Source organism: Bufo gargarizans, chromosome 1, assembly GCF_014858855.1.
Source record: "Bufo gargarizans isolate SCDJY-AF-19 chromosome 1, ASM1485885v1, whole genome shotgun sequence".
In the NCBI taxonomy this organism is placed as follows: domain Eukaryota; kingdom Metazoa; phylum Chordata; class Amphibia; order Anura; family Bufonidae; genus Bufo; species Bufo gargarizans.
This window is the reverse complement of record NC_058080.1, coordinates 149,275,810-149,294,572: the sequence shown is the minus strand read 5'-3', so window position 1 is coordinate 149,294,572 and position 18,763 is coordinate 149,275,810. Positions and strand designations below refer to the sequence as shown.

The 18,763-nt window shown below is 42.2% G+C and overlaps 1 protein-coding gene across 1 annotated transcript in view; it reads right to left on the bottom strand.

Annotated features, from left to right (window-relative positions):
* Window positions 1-18,763, bottom strand: part of TUSC3 (tumor suppressor candidate 3) — a 328,869-nt gene that overhangs the window by 88,045 nt on the left and 222,061 nt on the right. The window contains exon 4 of the mRNA XM_044295877.1: window positions 11,125-11,265. Within this exon, the coding sequence (XP_044151812.1) occupies window positions 11,125-11,265 (141 nt within the window). The remainder of the gene's footprint in view (window positions 1-11,124; window positions 11,266-18,763) is intronic.

Here is an 18,763-nt window from a genome sequence, read left to right as displayed (position 1 = left end):
AAAAAACAAAAAAAAAAAAACAGAGGGTTAATACTGGGGAAAAGAAAAAAAAAAAAAAAAAAAAAAACCTTTGGAAGAAAATGTCCATAGCCATATTCTGACCACCATAACTTTTTTCTAGTTCTGTTTACGGAGCTGTGTAGGGGCTCATTTTTTGCGGGATTATCTGTAGTTTTTATTGATCCTATTTTGGGGGGTGTATAAATTTATGATGAGACTTATGAATTACATTTTTTGGGGAGGTAATGTGACAAAAAATAGCAATTTTTTTTCCGTTACTTTGAATGGGATGCATATTTTTATATTTTAATAGTAAGGGCATTTTCAGACACAATGATGCTCATTATGTTTAATTTTTTATTGTAGGGAAAGTGGGGTGATTTGAACTTTTATCTCGGTTTTAACTTTTTTAAAATATTTTTAAAAAAATGTTTGAACTTTTTTAGGTCACCCAAGGTGACTATAACATGAATAACAAATCATTAGACTGCCACCTGCATTCTATAATGCATTTCTATCCATTACAGAACAAAGGATTTAGTATATTCCAGTGCAGTGCTGCCACCTATAGGCCAGCATTGGATTATACTAGGAATTGGCCTTATACAGGCTCAGGCCTATTACTAGTATGGGACACCTTCCCAGATCTTAGCCTAGGGAAGGCGGCCTGGGAAGCACTTGGCTTCTGATTTTAGAGCTCTCTGATGCTGTGGTCACATTTCACCACACCACATCATCTGAGGGATTACATGTCTGAGATTGACATTATCACTGACATTATCCCCGGGCCTCTGCTATTTAAAACAGCAGAAACCTGGTGGCTATAGCGCCGTTGTGCTCATGAGAGGGGACCATCTTTAAATACATGTATGTCGGAGAACCAGAAAGCTTGTTTTTTGCTTAATCCCTTTAACCCCTTTTTATAATATAAGCAGTGACATCTTCCTACAGATATAATAATGATAATGCTTTAAAAAAAATGTATTACAGCAATACATTTTTTATTAACCTATTATGGGCAGTAAGCAAGGGCCGACTGTGCAAAGTGGCTTGACTTTAGTCTGCAGGGTATTATCCTGGCGGTCGCCTGGTTTTCACTCTTTCCCCCAAACAGGTATCTGGCCTTCACTGCGGGGTAGCCACCAGACTGCTACCTCTTGTAGTTATTAAAAGTGCTGCCCCACAGGGACCAGAGACACCGATGCATGGCACCAACGGAATAGGCATAACATGTAGTCAGGAAACAGGCGAAGGTCAGGGCTGGCAGATCTCATGAGAACCCGTGAAACAATCGAAAGATCAGGGCAGGATGCACAGGATCAGTATGGTGTACAGGCACATGTCAGGTGAGGCAGCTGAGGATGAGTTACCAGGAAACAGGTAGAGGTCAGTACACAGGCAACAAATGGGTTATACTGTAGCTCTTTCACAGGCTCTAGCAGACTAGCGAGACCTAGCAAGATCTGTATAGAACAAATTGCACGAGCCAGGAAGTTGAGGTCAGCAGCACAGCTATATAGGAGAAGCTAATTAGCAATTGGTAACAGCCTAACAGTAGATCACAGAGGAACAGGGAGGTTAAACCCTTGCAGTACTGCAACAGAGGGGATATACATAAATAATGGTCCTAATACACACACACACAAAGCAGATGCCTGTCGGCACAGGACAGTGATGACCATGAACCACCAGTGTAACATATCCTTTTGGAAGATTATTACCAGATATTAACAATTTTCTTTAAACGTCACTCTTCCATTAAACTTCAAAACGATCCTGAAGGTTCATCTTCAATCATTTTGGATTTTGTAGAAACAGAACAAAGTGTTATGGTGCTGCCAGACACTTTGTATATAATGATGATGGACCTGGCAGGACATCAAGTAGTAAAGAACTCAGCAATAGCATGGTTTCTTATATATCAATCTTTATTTCAATTTGACCTATTTGAGCTTTCTTTTTACTTTGACTGATAGCAACTACAACAAACCGTTGCTTTGGATCTTTTTGCCAAGTTAGAATAGTACCGTAATACTGAAAAAAAAATCTCAAAACTCAAAATTATCAAAACTATACATCATGTATATTTTACAACAGGGTCATACATTTCTAATTATAGCACCACATGTCCACATACCAACAGTCATTTCCAAAGAGCAATTGATATTTTTTTGGATTTCCTGACAATATCGATTAATAATATATTCACCTAATGCTAAGATTGTTGGGGACGCTCTTGAGGACACACTTGGGAAGCTTTCACGTACTATGAATGTGTTTTATTAGCTTACTGTTGCCATGATTGAGGAGTCTAGGTTCAACCAGGATCTTAACACAGAATGTTGATGGACCTGGCAGTGCTTCAAGCATTACTTAAAGAAATTATGTTTCTTTCAACAATCCTTCAATCTTTACTTTTAATAACTTAATGGGATATTTCTCCTTGTTGTATCTATGTCAAAAAGAACACAATGCCCGACTCCAGGACAACTCATTTATTCTTATAAGACCGTACTTATTATTTTGCACATGTAAGAAATATTTTACAGCTTACCGTAGGCTGTAATAATAGTTCCTAAGTAGAGCACACTGCATAGCACAAGATGTTGGAGTTGTAGCAAGTGGCGCTTTACTTTGTTTTGTGTCACTATTCCAAAAGTAAAACTGTTTGGCTAATACTAATTTTACATTACTAGGACAATGATGCAATTACTGCTAATACAATGCTCCAGTTAATGATCACTTCTGCATACCTGCATGGTTGCACTAGCTAAAATACTTCTTTTGAAACCTTCATACAATCTGTTAACAGCCTTTTCCTGGTCACTAAATAGGTGACATCATCCAGAAGAACAAGTAAGTCTAGGAGCATTATTTGGTTGTCTATATGTGAAGACTTTGTAATAGCCTGAGTGCTTAATATTGATGACTACCCTCAGGATCAGTGGCGGATTAGAATTGGGGCGTTTGGGTGGGCCGCCACGGGCCTGACATCGCTGGGGGGCCCAACACAGGCCCAAACGCCCACATACTGAAGCATGGCAGAGGAGCACATAGATCCCTGCCCCGCAGCCTATCACCGCCATAGTCTTCAGGCATAGTAGGCCTGAGGCCTATGTGGTGGTAAAAGCGCGGCATGCGTGGGGAAATCATTGCGCGGAGTGGGTGATGACGTCAATGAACGCATGTATAGTGTCACGAGCAGGGCTTTGATGTATGCGCGTCTGCCTCACCATTCCGGGCACAGGTAGTATAAGTATAGTATTAGCCTTTTTTGTGTGTGTGTGTGTGTGTGTGTGTGTACCAACTTTGGGGGGCAGAGGAGGACATATTACTGCAGGGACAGTGAGGGCAAATGTTTTTATGGGGGCAAATTACTTAATTGAGGGCAAATTACTTGATGGGGGCAGAGTGGAGGACAAATTACTTAAATGGGAGCAGCTTGGGGGGGTTATTACTTGATGGGGCAAATTACTTAATGGGGGGCAGTTTGGGGGGTTAATACTTGATGGGGCAGTGTGGGGAAATTACTATATGGGGCAGTGTGGGGAAATTACTATATGGGGGGAATTACTATATGGGGACAGTGTGGGGGAAATTACTATATGGTGGGAATTACTATATAGGGACAGTGTGGGGGAAATTACTATATTGTGGTTGATATTAGGGGACATTATTTTTGGGGACATTATTTTTGGGGACGCTATACAGGCATTATTACCTGGAGCAAAATATAGGGTGTTATTATTACTAGGGGCACTCTAGGGGATATTATAACTGCTGTAGACACTATAGGGACCTTTGGAATAATTTATCAAACTGGTGTAAAGTTGAACTGGCTTAGTAGCCCATAGCAACCAGACTCCACCTTTCATTTTTGACAGCTCCTCTGGAAAATGAAAGGTGTGAACTGATTGGTTGCTATGGGCTATTAAGCCAGTTGTACTTTACACCTGTTTGATAAATAAACCCAATTATGAGAAATCTAACATGTCTGTGTAACAAACTCTGTAGGGACGAGATGCGGCTGAAATAATTTGTCATGGCGGTCTGGGTCAAACGGAGGAGAAGAGGAAAGAGAAGATCTACATGACAGGAGAAGTCATTGGATGTAAGAGGTATGTGGTGCTGTATTCCCCTATATGTAGAACTAACTCACTACTCTGACCTGCGTCTCATCTTCTCCTCCAAGTCTTTTTTTATTATAATCATATGTATTTTAAATTTGGCAACTAAAATTTTTATTCGTCACTTGCAGTCCTACGTAACAGCCCAGATAACAGTGATAACTTTCTGTGTGCAGATAATGTAGTAGCTGTTCCATGCAATCGTATATAACACTCCACATAACACAATAGTTCACTGTGTTATGTGGGGTGTTACATAGGACTCAGGGCTCCAGACTAAAAAATAATACCTAGTAGCCATTGGCTCCTGAACTGAAAAATGTAGGAGCCAAATTGAAACCAAATCAAAATTTTGGTATCGTGACAACGCTACGCGTAGGGTTGTTTCGATACCAAAATTTTGATTCGCTTTCGTCACCAGAAAAAGTATTGCGATACTCAATACCACGCCAAAAAAAAATAAAAAAAGCCGCATGCATTTCGCATTTTATTAAACGCTCGGCCCATAATAGAACAGTCCTATCCTATTTTTGGGGGCGACAAGGTGACTAAAAAAGGGCGAATCGCATGGTTTTTATTTATTTATTTCTGTTACGGCGCTCACCGCATAGGAGATATTTTTTAAAAGTTTGGACTTTTCGGACGCAGCGCTATGTAATATGTTTATTTATTTATTGTTTATATATTTTATATGTAAATTGGGAAAGGGATATTTTATATTTAAATTGGGATTTAAACTTAATATTTTAGGGTACTTTCACACTAGCGTTTTTCATTTCCGGCAGGTATATCCCCATACATTCTGATCAGGTATATCCCCATACATTCTGAATGGAAAGCAATCTGTTCAGGATGCATCAGGATGTCTTCAGTTCAGTCATTTTGACTGATCAGGCAAAAGATAAACGGTTTTATCTCCGGCAGAAAAAGCTGAAGACTTGCCTGAATGCCGGATCCGGCATTTTTCCCCATAGGAATGTATTAGTGCCGGCAAAAATTTGTAAAAAGATACAAGACGGATCCGTCTGTCCGCATGACAAGAGGAGAGATGGATTTGTTCTTGCAATGCATTTGTGAGATGGATTCGCACGGATGAGTCTCACAAATTCTTTCAGTCACATCCAGATCGGCGAATCCGGCAGGCAGTTTCTGATGACGGAACTAGTTGCTGGATCACACTGCCGCAAGTGTGAAAGTAGCCTTAGTGTTTTTTTACTTACTATTAGCCCCCTTAGGGGCTGGAACCCTTGTCCTATTCACCCTTAGGCCCCTTACACATTGGCGAGATTTCTACGCGGGTGCAATGCGTGAGGTGAACGCATTGCACCCGCACTGAATCCGGACCCATTCGCTTCTATGGGGATGTGCAGATGATCAGTGATTTTCACGCATCACTTGTGCGTTGCGTGAAAATCGCAGCATGCTCTATGTTGTGCGTTTTTCACGCAACGCAGGCCCCATAGAAGTTAATGGGCTGCGTGAAAATCGCATTGTATCCGCAAGCAAGTGTGGATGCGGTGCGATTTTCACGCTTGGTTGCTAGGATGAAAGTCTATTCACTGTGTTATTTTCCCTTATAACATGGTTATAAGGGAAAATAATAGCATTCTTTAATACAGAATGCTTAATAGAAGGTCAATTGAGGGTTAAAAACATAATAAAAAAATAACACCTCCTCCAATTGATCGCGTAGCTGCTGGTCTCCTGTTCTTTCTTCAGGACCTGTCAAAGGACCTGTGGTGACATCACTGTGCTCATCACATGGTACATCACATGATTCATCACCATGGTAATGGACCATGTGATGAGCTCAGTGACGTCATCACAGGTCCTTTAGAACAGGAGACTGCAGCTATGCGATTAATTGGAGGAGGTGAGTTAATTTATTTTTTAACCCTCATTGGCACTGCGCCACCAATCTTTATTATACTGGGGTGTTGGGGGGGGGGGGGGTGACTGTGCCACTAATGTTTATTATACTGGGGTGTTGGGGGGGCACACTGTGCCACCAATGTTTATTATACTGGAGTGTTGGGGGGGGGGGGGCGCGTACTGCACCACCAATGTTTATTATACTGGGGTGTTGGGAGGGGGGGGGCGCACTGCGCCACCAATGAAGATAACTGACCTGTTAATACAAATACAGGAGGCGGGTGCCGGAATCAAATAGCCGTCACCCGACCTCTATGACAGGGAACTGCGATCCGCTCCAGTTAACCCCTCAGGTACCGCATGCCCCTGTGTGCGCACGCGCCTGCCCCTGCGTGGGTGCACGCGCCTGTCCCTGCGTGTGTCAGAGTGCGTGCCTGTCCCTGCGTGTGTCAGAGTGCGTGCCTGTCCCTGCGTGTGTCAGAGTCCCTGCGTGTGTGAGAGTGCGTGACTGTCTCTGCGTGTGTGAGAGTGCGCGTCTGTCCCTGTGTGTGTGAGAGTGCGCGTCTGTCCCTGTGTGTGTGAGAGTGCGCGTCTGTCCCTGTGTGTGTGAGAGTGCGCGTCTGTCCCTGTGTGTGTGTGAGAGTGCGCGCCTATCAGAGTTGCCAACCAGAATTTTTTTTTTTTTCTGGACAGTTTATCCCAAAATCACAGATAGCCAACATTTTTTTTTTACAGACAAATCGGAAAACCACAATGAATGATAACGATAAGTAATCCACGTCTATAGCTCAATATACTGAGAAGACCTCATTACCAGCAAGACCAAAAATGAGAAACGCAGAATGTTGCTAATAGAAGGATAAGGATGTGAATTGTTTCTACCAGGGGAAGGTCAAGACTTGAAATAGGGAATTTACATACCGTAATTTATCAGGTAGGAAAATCCGTATACTGTATATTATGGGTAAAATGAATGGAACAGTTTTGGTCCGGATGCTGGGGTACAGTATTTGTCCTCCATCAGGTGTATTTGGTTTGAGGACAATCGCCGTCTACCGCCCTTGCACATGAAAGGTCCAAATGGGCAGCGGAATCACATTTTTATCTCTTAAAAAGGAATGTGTTTTGATGGTGAAAGAACCTTGGTTCTGGACAAGAGATAATGAAGGAGAAGGATCCTCAAGAGCCAATCTTTGCTGAACAGACCAGCATGATGAAGCAGGTCTGCTCTGTCTGACTTGTGAACTAGGATTGATTTGCTCTGAGACAATAAAATGTATTCTTGCTCATCACTATTGATTTACAGTGTTAGAACCTGTCAAGATGTGCCTGAAATAGGCTCTGCTGTCTGGTGGGTCATTCTGTTTATTGAGCCACTCCAGGAATATGACAAATAAGCAGGAGAATTCACATTTACTCTCTAGACCCTGCACTAGGATACTGCCATCAAGACATCCTATCTTGGGATGCCCAAACTCCTGGCCAGGTTCCTGTGCGGTAGTCACCCATCATATGTAGTTCATATAATCGGCCAACTGTATGTTTCTTTCACTTGTAGATCCTTCCCAACGTGACGATGATTATGAAGGTTGGCAACTGTTTGTGGGAGTCCTGGACCAAAATATTGTCAGACAAGCGAATGGACATCCATTTGCCTATTAAAATCTTATGTCTCTGGCCAAACTAAAGGGGTATTACAGAATGGAGATAACAATCAGATCGGTGGGTGTCCTACCACAGGGACTCCCACAATCATGAAAATGGGTACCCTGTACTCCCAGGAGCCCCCCCACAGGTTGGGCACGGAAGGTTCTGGAAATAGCAGAGCTTTGCACACAGCTATCTACAGAACTGTATTGGAGATGAATGGAGTAGCATTGCACGTGCTCGACCTGCCGCTTTATTTTGGAGGACTCTGAGGGGTATCCATTCTCGTGATTGGTAGGCATCCCAACAGTAGGACTCACACCGATCTAATAGTTATCCCCTATAGATAACTTTTGACAACCAACAACCCTTGCCAAAACAAAATATTAGCATGTAACCCCTATTCCACATGATTGTGAGGGTGAGCCATGCTGGCAGTCCTCTGATAATTGGGACTGCACTCTGAGGATCGGCTCTGAAACCTGTTCATGAGTTTCTGCACATTCACCAGTGAAGAAACAGCAGCAAAGTGCAGGTCTAAATTTAAAGATGTCACTACAATATCTGCTCACATTATGAAAAATGGCATATGTCCAGGACCTCCATCTCTGTTCTCTTCCGCTACCTTCCTGCCAACAGCTGGAGTCATCTTAGGTTACTTTCACACTTGCATGGTTAATTCCGGTATTGAGATCGGCAGAGGATAGCGGAATTAAACTGATCAGATTTGATTTTGCACATCAGGATGCATCTGTTCCATTAGGATGCGGTTGTGTGAAATCAAAACGGAAAAAAAACGTATCCGTCACTAAATACATTAAAAGTCAGTGAGTGGGTGATGGATCTGGTTTCTTAGGCTCATAAAAAAAAACGGATCCATCACTATTGGCTGATATTGTTTTCAATGCCATGTCAAATCCATTTTTTTCGGTTCCGTTTTTTGGTTGTGTCTGATCACGTAACGCAATGAAGACATCCTGATGCATCCTGAACGGATCTCTTTCCACTCAGAATGCATGAGGACCAAACGGAAATGTTTCTTTCCGGTACTGAGATCCTCTGCCGGATCTCAATACCAGAAGACAACGCAAGTGTGAAAGTAGCCTTATTTCAAACGTGAGTGACATTCTCTGTGAGTTTTAGGACGTTTACATTTGGACAGAAATAAGCTAAGGTTGAAATAGCTGTAGTTTGGATAATGAAGGTATAGAACCAACACTTGATTTGCCCTTTGAATGATTAAAGTGAACCTGTCACCATGAAAATGTGAAATGATCTACAGGCAGCATGTTATAGAGCAGGAGGAGCTGAGCAGATAGCATTGTGGAAAAAGATTCAGTAGAAGTTGTATTTTATACATGTATATCTCTGCTCATTCTGGGCTGTGAAGTCCAGGAGGGGGTCCTATCAGTGATTGACAGCCTTCCCTCTATGACTGTGTAAACAGATAGATGTCAATCACTGATAGGACCGCCTCCTGGACTTCAATCAGTGATTGAAAGCCCTCCATCTATGACTGTGTATACACAGACAGCTGTCAATCACTGATAGGACCGCCTCCTGGACTTCATAGCCCAGAATGAGCAGGAATTTAAATATATAAAATACAAGTGATAGCAAATCTTTTCCTATAAGACTATATACCGGTATCAATCTGCTCAGCTCCTCCCGCTCTAAAACATGCTGTCTGCAGCTCAAACAGCATAGTCAGCCTGAAGTGTTACCTTTAAAGAACAGCAGCTTGCCTTGAGATAGTTTTGGACGGTCGATACGGATGCGGCAATACCTAATATGTATACTTTATTTATGTAAGTTTTATACAATAACAGGTTTTTTAAAACCAAAAAAATGATGTTTTAGTGTCTCCATATTCTGAGCCATAGTTTTTTTTAATTTTTGGGCGATTGTCTCAGGTAGGGGCTCATTTTTTGTGGGATGAGGTGACTGTTAGATTGGTACTATTTTGGTGGGCAAACACCTTTTTGATTGCTTGCTGTTGTACTTTTTGTGATGTAAGGTGACAAAAAAATGGTTTATTTAGCACAGTTTTTATTTTTTATGGTGTTGATCTGAGGGGTTAGGTCATGTGATATGTTTATAGAGCCGGTCGATATGGACGTGGCAATACCTAATATGTATAGTTTTGTTTTTCCCCTATTTTTTACCAATATTTTTTAACTTTATTTGGGGAAAACGACGATTTTGATTATTTATTTTTATTCCCACTTTGGGACTTCAACTGTTGGGGGTCTAATCCTTTACAATGCATTCCAATACTTCCTGCCTGTGAGATCCAGGGGGCTGGATCTCACAGACTCTTCACCGGAAGGCAGCACAGCTGCCTCAGGAAGGCATTGCGCTGCCTTCCCCCCTACAGCCCCACGAGGACCCGATGGCACAGCAGACCGCAGCCGCCGCCGCTTGTAAAAGCCGCAAACAGGACCCCCCGCTCATTTAGCCAAGGTGCCTGCTCAATAATTTCAGTAGGCATCTTGTTCCGATCACCACCCGCCGGGCAGCGGTGATCGGAAATACACATGACGTACTGGTATGTCATGTGTCCTTAAGTACCGGGACAACATGCCGTATCGGTACATCATGTGTTCGGCAGAGGTTAATAGACCTTTAGGGATGCAACAATACATATGATGTTTTTTTGGGGGGGTTTTATATGGGGAAAAGGAGGTGATTTGAATTTTATATACATATTTTTTCAGGTATTGTGGCAGACCTCAGATCCTTCAGAGGGCCAGAGGCTACCATAGCAACCAAACAGCTCCCATGATCACCATGTGGGGGAGCTGTTTAGACCCCGAGAGTGCAGCACACCTGAGACAAGGCCTTTTAAATGCCGTGGTCAATTTGACCATGGCATCTGAGGGGTCAAATGTCCGCTATTGGTGTTTTCGCCAATCATTGACATTGTCTATGTGCAACTCCTGTGTAACAGCAGGCTTGCCCCAGACATGCGTCATACATGTACAGTGCATGTCGGGAAGGGGTTAAGCTTGTACTTTTACTTATTCATATAATTTTAATTACCATGTTATTCTATAACCACTGGCTAACAAATATCCATTACTATTAATAAGGCCTCATGCACACAACTGTATGTATTTTGTGGTCCGCAAAAAATAAGGATGGCATCCGTGTGCATTCCGTATTTTGTGGAGCGGAACAGCTGGCCCCTAATAGAACAGTACTATCCTTGTCCGTAATGCGGACAATAATAGGACATATTCCATTTTTTTTTTGCGGTCCCATTGAAATGAATGGTTCTTTATACGGTCCGCAAAAAAAAAACTGAATGGAATGCCATAGTATGCAGAAAGCTATGAGTCTTCTAAAGATACACAGGACTTAGTCTACTAAACATAAAGTGACAGGTCTAAGAAGACTTTCAATAACAGAATAAACCATATACTATGTGAATGAAAATAGGAGTAAAGATGTATGATGCCAAAATCTATTTACGTACATGAACATCGGTTCTGTCAGCAATCCATTTTGCTAGTTGTTCTGCAGCAAACCCAATACGCTGAAGATCAAAGGTATCTGCTCTCTTGGGCTTGCCTTTGGCTGGAAAATGCATGAACGTAGGGGCTGAATTCATGTTAAGCTGTAGTGAAGAGCAAAATATTAATTATTACATTTACTGTGCACTGAAATGAATGGTCAAGTAAAACATTTTAGTTAAAGATAAATGTGTAACCACAATTACATATACAATAAGACTGTACATTATACAACCCTAATTGGGATACTTAGTAAAATGTAAATAAATGTTAAGAAAACGGAATGCAATGATTTACAAATCTCATAGACCCATACAGATATTGTATTTACAATAGAACATAGAATACATATCAGAGGTTGAAAGTGAGACATTTTACCATTTCATCAAAATCTCAATTACAACTTGATGACAGCAATGCATCTCAAAAAAGTTGGGATAGGGCCATGTCTACCATTGTGTAGCATCCCCTCATAACAGTCTGTAAACATTTAGGAAATTAGACCAATTAATGGAGTTTTGGGAGAGGAATGTTGTCCCATTATTTTCTGATGTAGGATTCTAGCTGCTGAGTCTTCTTTGCTGGATTTTTTGTTTTATGATGTGCCAAAAGTTTTCTATTGGTGAAAAGGTCTGGACACCAGGTAGACCTGGTCTCTTTCTGTGAAGCCATGCTGGTGTGCTGGGTGAAGTATGTAGTTTAGCATTGTTTTGCTGAAATAAGCAAGGTCTTCCCTGAAAGATGTCTGGATGGGAGCATACTGTATGTTGTTCTAAAACCTTAATATACTGTTCAGCATTGATACCATCAGAGATACAAGCTTTTGAACTGTGCGCTGATAAGCTGGATGGTCCCTCTCCTCTTGAGTCCACAGAACATGAAGTCCGTGGTTTCCAAAAATAATTTCAAATTTTGATTCATCTGACCACACAACCGTAGAAAGTTTTCCATTCTATCTCAGTCCGTTTCAAATGAACTTTTGCCCATGCCCAGATCACGTTGACATATGGCTTCTTTGCATGATACAGCTTTAACTTGCATTTCTGGATTGCACTATGAACAGACACAGACAATGGTTGCACAGACAAGGATTTCAAAAAGTGTTCCTTAGCCCATGCAGTGATTTCCAGTACAGAATCATTTCTGTTTTTAATGCAGTGCCGTCCAAGGGCTCATAGATCACTAGTAGAGATGAGCGAATCGAAGCTGACAAAGTGGAATTTGTATAGAATTTCAGGAGAAATTAGGTTTGCAACGAATGTGAATTTCCTCGCACTTCGTGGTAACGAATCGCAATTTTTCCTAAAATGGTGGCTACATGTGTGAGGACATGGGGCAAGGAACTCTGGTAAGGCGGGATGACCCATAATGCCATGCATGCAGCTAATTAGCAGCCAGCCAGCCCTGTGATGTCATAACCCTATAAACACAGCGGCCATCTTAGAGTCAGACATTTTCCAGCGTTCAGAGTGCAGGGACAGACGTGTGAAGGCACTAGAGACAGTAACTGGAAAAACCTGATTGTGGAGAAAAAAAGATAAAAAAAAAAGATTTATAAGTGCAGGGAAAGGATAGGGAGGAATCATTTCACAGCATCTTAGCGCACGGAGAGACGTCAGAAGGCGCTAGGGACATTGATAGGAAAGCGATTTGCAAGTGCAGGGAATGATTATTTGGGGATCCAAATAGCCATTAGACAGCTCTGTCATTTGTTATTGGGCTGCAAGTGCTATGTTGAAAAGCCTTTAGTGGCTTATATCTTAGTATCTTATATCAGTACTACAAGAAAAATATATACGCATTTCACTTCTGCAGTTATTTCTGGTGAAAGCGTATAGGGTCGTATACCAGTAAAACTAAAAATATATATTCGCAGTGCATTTCTACAGTTAATTCTGGTGAAAGCGCATAGTGGCCTATTTTAGTCCAACAAGAAAAATATATTCGTAGCTTTTTGGGGGGGGGGGGGGGGGGGTTAATTTCCGTTTAATTTGTTTAGTTCAGCTACAAGTACGTCAGGCAGAGAAGTGCCAGGCCATGCACAGAGGAGTGGCAGAGGCCTGAATGTTTCTGGCGCAAGCAGAGGGTGCAGCAGAATAAGGATGGAGGGAGAAGAGGACATTTGAGCACAGGCAATGTGTAGAGAAATAGGTGGTTTTTCTACTCAGCTGACAGAACAGGAGGAGCAGGAGGAGCTACAGGGTGATGAGGAAAACGAGACAGAGGACCCGGACACACCGTGGCAGTATGCAGTGGAGATGGAGGCAGGGAGTCCCTCCGAGTCACTTGCACAAATGGCCCGATGCATGCTCACTTGCTTGCGCAGTGACAGCCGAATTGTCACCATTTGGCAGAGGGATGACTTCTGGCTCTCCACCTTGTTGGACCCTACCGGTCCAGAATAGGAGCCTTTTTTACACCCACTGAGAGGGAGGACAAAGAACTACTACAGAGACATCCTAGGTAGTGAGTTGGCCGCTGCCTATCTGCTCCATCGTTCATCCTCTCGCAGGTCTGACCGGGGGGCCTTTGCACTCATGTTCCAATGACATGGTTGATGGGGAGGGGTGGGGTGGCGGGAGCAGTACCAGCTCCATCAGTAGCAGCCTGAGTCTACAGTTGCTGATGAATAGCTTTCTTCACCCGCGTAGTGAAGAAACTACTCACACCAGCAGCAGCAGGTACACCTAGAGCAGGACCTGAACCAGCAGGTGGTGACATACTTGGACAGCACTCTGCCACCCCACATCAAAGATCTGCTGGACTACTGGGTAGCCAAACTGGATTTGTGGCCACAACTAGCAGAGTTTGCCCTGGAAAAGGTGCCCTCTCCGGCCAGTAGTGTGGCATCAGAGCAGGTGTTTAGTGCCATAGTTACCCCAGGGAGAACTCGCCTGTCCACCCAGAATGTGGACAGACTGACCTTTGTCAAGATGAATCAGGCGTGGATCAGCCAGGATTTCCAACCACCAATTCCTGATGCATCAGATTATATCATCCATGGTGCCACACCAACACTTTGATAAAAGAGACCGGTTTCTTCTGACTACCTGCCTCAGCTACTACTCTGATGCTGCCACCCGCCTGATGCCACACATCTGATGCCAAGTGCTCCTTTCAGCCACCTTCATCAGCGGGTACTGGTATTGCCACCCACCGCCCCACTCTGTCATCGGGTCACTTTGTGGTCTCCTGATGCAGCTGCTGCTGCCATCTCCACAGTATGTTTCCTTGCCACTGTGTGGTATCCTCCTGCTGCTACCATATCTACATTATGTCACTCTGTGGTCTGATGATGTTGCTGCTAGTGCCATCTCCACACTAGGTCACCTTGCTACTCTGTGGTATCCTCCTGCTGCTGCCATCTCCACACTATGTCACCTTGCCACACTGTGGTCTCCTGATGCCGCTGCTACTGCCATCTCCACGCTAGGCCACCTTGCTACTGTTGCCGCCACCTCCACACTCTGTCATTGGGCCACTCTTTGGTCTCCTCATGCTGCTTCCATCTCATCAATATGTCATAGGTCCACTCTGTGGACTTCCCATGTTTTTCCCACCCTCCCCACTTTATGACTGGGACACTATTTTGCCTTTCGGTCTGGCTGACATCATTTATTTGACCCTTCTTCTGATCGGTCAGAAAGAATGAAAAATGAGATGCACAACGGATCCTATCTGTGCAACAGCTATAAGGCCTGCATTGCCCTATCAGAATTGGCTTATGATTTGGTAGCCAAAAGAAGGAGTGGGTACAAAACACATAAGACATGTAACTATTCCATTCTTGTGTCATCTCTGTTTTAGATCCACTCCTGTTTTTTGGGCATTATAAAATACTGATGGATTATTGAACAAATACTGACCAATTGAAGGCATATGCTCCACAGACAGGATCAGTTTTTTGTGGGTTATTGTTCTGATGGATCAGAGGAAGGGCAAAAAAATCAGTGACGTCAACACAAACTTACTGCTGACACCCTCTACACTCTGGTTGCGGTGCTCTACTTGTATAAGTGTTTAACAGAACAGGTTCTGTAGACATCTATGTGGAATTAGCTGACGACGGTGTAAAAGGAGTGCGCTTCTTCTTGGCACTAACATCGACTTGGAAGGCTTGAGTTCATACTTCAGTTATTTGATCAGTTTTGGCCCTGTGACTGTCCAAATTAGTGAAGTGTGCAGTGATTCTAAGTGCGACGCCTGTCATCTGCATGTCATACTGACTCACAGTATTATTTCACTACCACAGCAGACTCCTTATGCGTGTTGCTGTAAGGCACAATGTTCTACACCACTATAAAGGCTCTCTGAAGGCAGGAAATAGCCGTTTTTTTAACGTAATTTGCCGCAAATTTATTCGTATCAAAGCAAATTTTTCCAAAAATATTTGTCGAACTGGCGAATCGAATTATTAAACAATTCGCTCATCTCTAATGACTAGCATCCAATATTGACAGTCGACCTGGTCCCTTGCACACATGGATTTCTGCAGATTACCTAAATCTTTTGATATTATGTATTGTACATGATGACATATTAGTAGCATAGTATCATAGTTTATAAGGCTGAAAAATAAGACATCTGTCCATCCAGTTAAGCCTGTTGTCCGGCAAGTTGATCCAGAGGAAGTATTCACAATTTTGCAATGAGAAACATTTTTCGGAAACGGTTTCACAATTTCTAGATGCAAATATTGGTGCACTTCTGCCCATCTCTAACATGCTCTTTTCATACCAAGTCATGTAAATTAGTTGCAAATTGCTCCTCCAGTTGTTAGTCCTACTCACATTTACAGTGTTTTGTTGGCCCTGTCCCAACATCTAAATTGTGTTTTATGTTCTTCTGTTGTCCGCTTTTTTTTATAATGATGACCGATCCACAGCAAACTCGCCCCACCTTAACGCTGTGGAGAATGTATGGGGTATTGTCAAGAGAAAGATGAGGGACACTGGACCCAACATTGCAGACGAACTGAAGGCCACGATGAAAGCAACCTGGACTTCCATAACACCTCAGCAGTTCTACAGGCCGATTGCCTCCATGCTACGCCGCACTGACACAGTAATTCATGAAAAAGGAGCCCAAACCAAGCATTGCGTGCACATACTTTTTAGTAGGCCAACATTAATGCATTAAAAATATTTTTGTAATTTGACTTCTATAATCTAATTTTCTGAGATACTAACTTTGGGTTTACATTCGCTGCAGGAGAAATAAACGCTTGAAATAAATCATTCTGTGTGTAATCAATCTATATGATATAGGAGTTTTACTTTTTATTATTGAGATGCACATTTTTGTGGCAGGGTCTGAGGGGTAACTCACTGCCTTGTGGTTATAGTATGTCTAACAGTGGTTGGTAACTTTGGTTTCCCTGTCTTAGTGTTTTACTGCCTATTATGCCTTAATACCTGTATTTTGCAACCTGGTTTGTACTATTTTACTGTTCCATCAGTTTGTGGCTCTAAGGTGTCATATATACTTACTGTACATGAGATTTATACTGTAGAGGTATGTTTTTGATTAACAGTGTAGGGCTTTGACTTCCCACCATACTGTATTAACTATGTTTTACTGAATAAAAACTGCCGTATATACTCGAGTATAAGCCGACCCGAATATAAGCCGAGGCCCCTAATTTTACCCCCAAAAAATGGGAAAAATTATTGACTCGAGTATAAGACTAGGGTGGGAAATGCAGCAGCTACTGGTAAATTTCAAAAATAAAAATAGATACCGTACCAATAAAATTACATTAATTGAGACCTCAATAGGTTAAAGGTTTTTGAATATTTATTTCACAGAAAAACAATATGGTATCAACAATAACTTTAACAGTACAAAAACCAACTAAAGCGAATATTCGATTTTTGGGAAAATACCAGTTCATGCGAATTTTTATGCGAAAATTTGAATGCGATTTTTTTGCGAATTTTCGCAATCAAGACCTAGACTCGAGTATAAGACGAGGGGGCTTTTTGAGCACAAAAATATGTGCCAAAAAACTCGTCTTATACTCGAGTATATACGGAATATCTATTTTTTTTATTTTTATACAAGCAATGTTTGGATTTTGTATACCAAGAACTTTTTTAGGAGTTGTATGCTATGGTCTTAATCCCTGGGGAAGACACCTAGCTTCTTAGCTGGGGTGAGTAGGTGTTGATTATGACCAGATCTCATAAAATGCCTCTCTAATAAGATCAGTTACGGAAAGTACAGGCAAAATACTGACAGCATCCAGTTGAAAAACTTTACCGACATACAACGTGCTTTGCATTGTGGTTGTGCTGGGTTTGCGTAAATTGTGTGGGTCAATAAACAGGCCATTGGCATTAGATGTTGCATATCACAGTAAATATGATTATACCATCCAGCCACGACACAAAAAATATAAGTAAGACACATTTACATTCCACCATGTAAATTTACCAGTATTTAGTAAAGATTACCCTGTCCTTTCAGCTTTTACATTTCATATAAAATGGCACAGTAAGGGTAGTTTCACACTTGCGGCAGAAGATTCCGGCAAGCAGTACCATCGTCGGAACTGCCTGCCGGATCAGTCAAAACGCATGCAAACTGATGGCATGTGTCATACGGATCAGGATTCTGATCCGTATGACAATTGCATTGCAATGCCGTATCCGTCTCTCCGGTGTCATCCAGAAAAACGGATCTGGCATTTATTTTTTTTCACTTTTTTTTTTTTGGTCAGATCGCAATGCCAGATCCGTTTTGCCGGAACACTCGGGGCCTGAGCCGGCATTAATGCATGTCAATGGGAAAAAATGCCGGACCCGGCATTCCGGCAAGTGTTGCGGAATTCTGGACGGAGACAAGATCGCAGCATCCTGCGTATTATCTCCGTCCTGAAAAGTCAAAAAGACTGAACTGAAGACATCCTGATGCATCCTGTACGGATTGCTCTCCATTCAGAATGCATGGGGATAAAACTGATTAGTTATTTTCCGGTACTGAGCCTCTAGGACGGAACTCAGTGCCGGAAAAGAATAACGCTAGTGTGAAAGTACCCTAAGGCAAAAGAGGCCTTACGAAGATATAAACTGGATTTAGGGTAAACACATCACGACTGTCCGCTCTTCAGTTCTGTATATTGTGTCCTTCAGCACAAAACGGAATTAGTTACCTTAAAGGGCTTCTCCAGGATTTACATATTGATAACCTATCCTCAGGATAGGTCCTCAATATGAGACCAGCAGGGATCCAACTCCTCGCACCCCCACCAATCATCTGTTTCAGGAAACCATGGGATGTAAATCTCGAAAAACCATACTGTGGGCGGATAAATGCTAAGTAACATAAGTGTCTATTTAACAAATTCTGGTGAATTAGCAGGAGAGCAGCTGTATTTGTAACTGGCTACAATGTATAGACAAAAGTGTACTTGTACTTTAATGATAGAAACCTTGAAAAACAAGAAATTGATTTGATATTCACAGTTTGAACACGAGGAGATAGGGATTTATATTGTTAGAAGAAAAGCTGGACATGAATAAAAGTCTGTTAAGCTTGACACTTGCATTCAATTATGAAAGCCCTGTTACACAATGATTCACCTCTCAACAAACTGCAGCA